The sequence below is a fragment of the Pseudophryne corroboree genome, chromosome 7 (assembly GCF_028390025.1).
Source record: "Pseudophryne corroboree isolate aPseCor3 chromosome 7, aPseCor3.hap2, whole genome shotgun sequence".
NCBI classification, from domain to species: domain Eukaryota; kingdom Metazoa; phylum Chordata; class Amphibia; order Anura; family Myobatrachidae; genus Pseudophryne; species Pseudophryne corroboree.
In genome coordinates this window covers 312,139,513-312,142,401 of record NC_086450.1, presented here as the reverse complement: position 1 = coordinate 312,142,401, position 2,889 = coordinate 312,139,513, and the positions used below count along the sequence as shown (strand labels likewise).

Sequence of the window (2,889 nt, the reverse complement as noted above, 5' to 3'; positions counted from 1 at the left end):
GGAGACGCCTCTCATGGAGTCAAGGTTAACGCTAGCTGCAAAAAAAAGAGGGACACACACACACTGGGCTTAGTCCACACTTGCAACCAAAAAGCTAGCGTGGCCACAGAGGAAGCAGGGAGGGGATTTGGGGGATACTCACCAGAAAGGAGACTGAAGGGATCCCTCAACATCAACCTCATTCTGCCAGGAAAGAAGTGGAGAGGCTATCTCACTGCAGGGAAGGATGGATCACAGGAGCCAGGGACAGGTATGTGTGGGCACAAAGGAGACGCCTCTCATGGAGTCAAGGTTAACGCTAGCTGCAAAAAAAAAGAGGGACACACACACACTGGGCTTAGTCCACACTTGCAACCAAAAAGCTAGCGTGGCCACAGAGGAAGCAGGGAGGGGATTTGGGGGATACTCACCGGAAAGGAGACTGAAGGGATCCCTCAGCATCAACCTCATTCTGCCAGGAAAGAAGTGGAGAGGCTATCTCACTGCAGGGAAGGATGGATCACAGGAGCCAGGGACAGGTATGTGTGGGCACAAAGGAGACGCCTCTCATGGAGTCAAGGTTAACGCTAGCTGCAAAAAAAAAGAGGGACACACACACACTGGGCTTAGTCCACACTTGCAACCAAAAAGCTAGCGTGGCCACAGAGGAAGCAGGGAGGGGATTTGGGGGATACTCACCGGAAAGGAGACTGAAGGGATCCCTCAGCATCAACCTCATTCTGCCAGGAAAGAAGTGGAGAGGCTATCTCACTGCAGGGAAGGATGGATCACAGGAGCCAGGGACAGGTATGTGTGGGCACAAAGGAGACGCCTCTCATGGAGTCAAGGTAGCAGCAAAAATTATATTAAAAAAAAACAAAAACACAAACTTAACATAATTGAAATAGCAACTTCATTCACATCATAACTAATATACAAATTTCATACCTGATGGGATATAAATTTTTTTAAAAAGCCTCCAACTAGTAAATTGAAAAATTGACAAAATGCGCTTCAAACAGCAAACAAGTAAAACCAAATGGCCATATTTTAAACAACAAGGGCCAAACTCAGATGAAAATCTCAAGCACATTCTTCTGCAATAAAAAAATAAAAAAAATTAGTATGATCAGTTTCTAACAAGCACAAACAAATTGAAAGGCAATTAAAAAAACTCACCAGTGAAGAATCCATCTATTAGTGTTTGACGAGTATCACCTCCATCATTCATACCCTCAAGTGATGCTGTGCAAATGTCCGAATCCGGCCAAACACCTGGATCTATATTCTCTGGATATCGGTTTGCAACACAAATGTTATGTAAAATGCAACAAGCATTAACTATATTGCAAACTTTATCCGGAGAATATAACAGCGTACCCCCGGACCTGTCTAAACAGCGAAACCGGGATTTAAGCACACCGAAGGTCCTTTCAATTACACCCCTCGATGTAATGTGCGCTTTTTGGTACATATGCTCAGCATCACTATCGGGATTGGACAATGGGGTAAGAAGCCAACTCTTGTTAGGGTATCCACCATCAACTTTAATAAATAAATGGGTGAAAAAATAAATAAATAATAAACCACAATTAAAAAATTTAAATCAGATTAAAAAAAAAAAAACTCACCCAACAGCCACCCATCCGGCATGTTGCAATCTTCAAAATCACGGAACACGGATGACTGGCTCAAAATAAAGGAATCGTGGGCCGACCCAGGGAAGCCCACAAAAAGATTGGTTATTTTCAATTTGGCATCACACACCATCTGAACATTCAAGGAATGGAAAGATTTTCTATTACGAAAACACTCTTCCATTTGCCTTGGTGGTGCGATCGCCACATGAGTGCAATCTATCGCGCCCAGAACATTGGGAAAGCGTGATTTCTCAAAAAAATCCAATTTGACCTCCCTCCATTCGCTGTCAGTGCTTGGAAAATGAATAAACTGGGTCGTTAATTTACGGAAAGCCGTACAGACCTGAGTTAAAATACGCGACAATGTGGGCTGTGAAAAACCGACTGTTTGGGACAAAACTGGCTGGAAAGTGCCAGACGCAAAATAATGTAATGCAGCCAGCAGTTTAGACATACCACTGACTGCGTGATTAGTGGGCACCCGTGGTTCAAGGTCCGGCTCCATCAAGTCATACAGCATATGGATTGAACGAGAGGATAAGTGAAAGTTCTTAATCACATCCTTCTCAGAGAAGTCTGCCAGCACACGCCTACAACGATAGTTACGTGGGCGTAGGCGTGGAATTGAAACGCGCTCTACCTCACCACCTGGAGCAATTGACTGATCACCTTCCTCACCTGTCCTGTCCTCCTGTGTCACAACAGCAGCCTGGATCATGAACATCCAAACTGTATCAGTGAATGGCTCCATGATTGTAGACAGAGCTAAAAAGTTGTCAAGTAATAAATCCGCAAACTAACCGCAAAAAAACGTATCCAACAGCAGACTGCACAATTGCTGTGTTTCTCCTTGAAGTCCCAAGAAAGGAGTGACAGATTCCTGTCAGAACTGGAGCAATGCATCCTGGGGACTTTTGCATTGCATCATGGGGATTAATATTACAGTAACCAAAATAATTATTTAAAAATGCTTTTAAAAATAAAAAAAAAGATAAATAATAAAAAAAAAACATTGGGCACTCTTTTAAAAAAATAAAACAACTAAACTATTGTCTTTTTGCAGCAAAAAAAAATCTTTAAAATATATTTCACCAACTCAGCAGTAGGTGAAGTAAAATGGCGATAAGTACCCGTCTAAACGGCCGAAAAAAATCGGTTGCGAAAAATTGAATATCATTCAGCGATAAACCTATCTTTAACCATTGAAAATCGGTTACGGGCGAAAGTAAAAACTAAAATACACATATCACCCGATAAACACGTAAATGAA

At 42.4% G+C, this 2,889-nt stretch overlaps 1 protein-coding gene across 1 annotated transcript; it reads right to left on the bottom strand.

Annotated features, from left to right (window-relative positions):
• Window positions 1–1,062: 1,062 nt before the first annotated feature.
• On the bottom strand, window positions 1,063–2,370 carry LOC134944148 (putative nuclease HARBI1). Its single transcript, XM_063932730.1, has 3 exons — window positions 1,611–2,370; window positions 1,159–1,524; window positions 1,063–1,076 (listed from the first exon to the last, which is right to left on the bottom strand). Exons 1-3 carry the CDS (start codon window positions 2,368–2,370, stop codon window positions 1,063–1,065), a joined length of 1,140 nt encoding a protein of 379 aa, XP_063788800.1.
• Window positions 2,371–2,889: the final 519 nt, after the last annotated feature.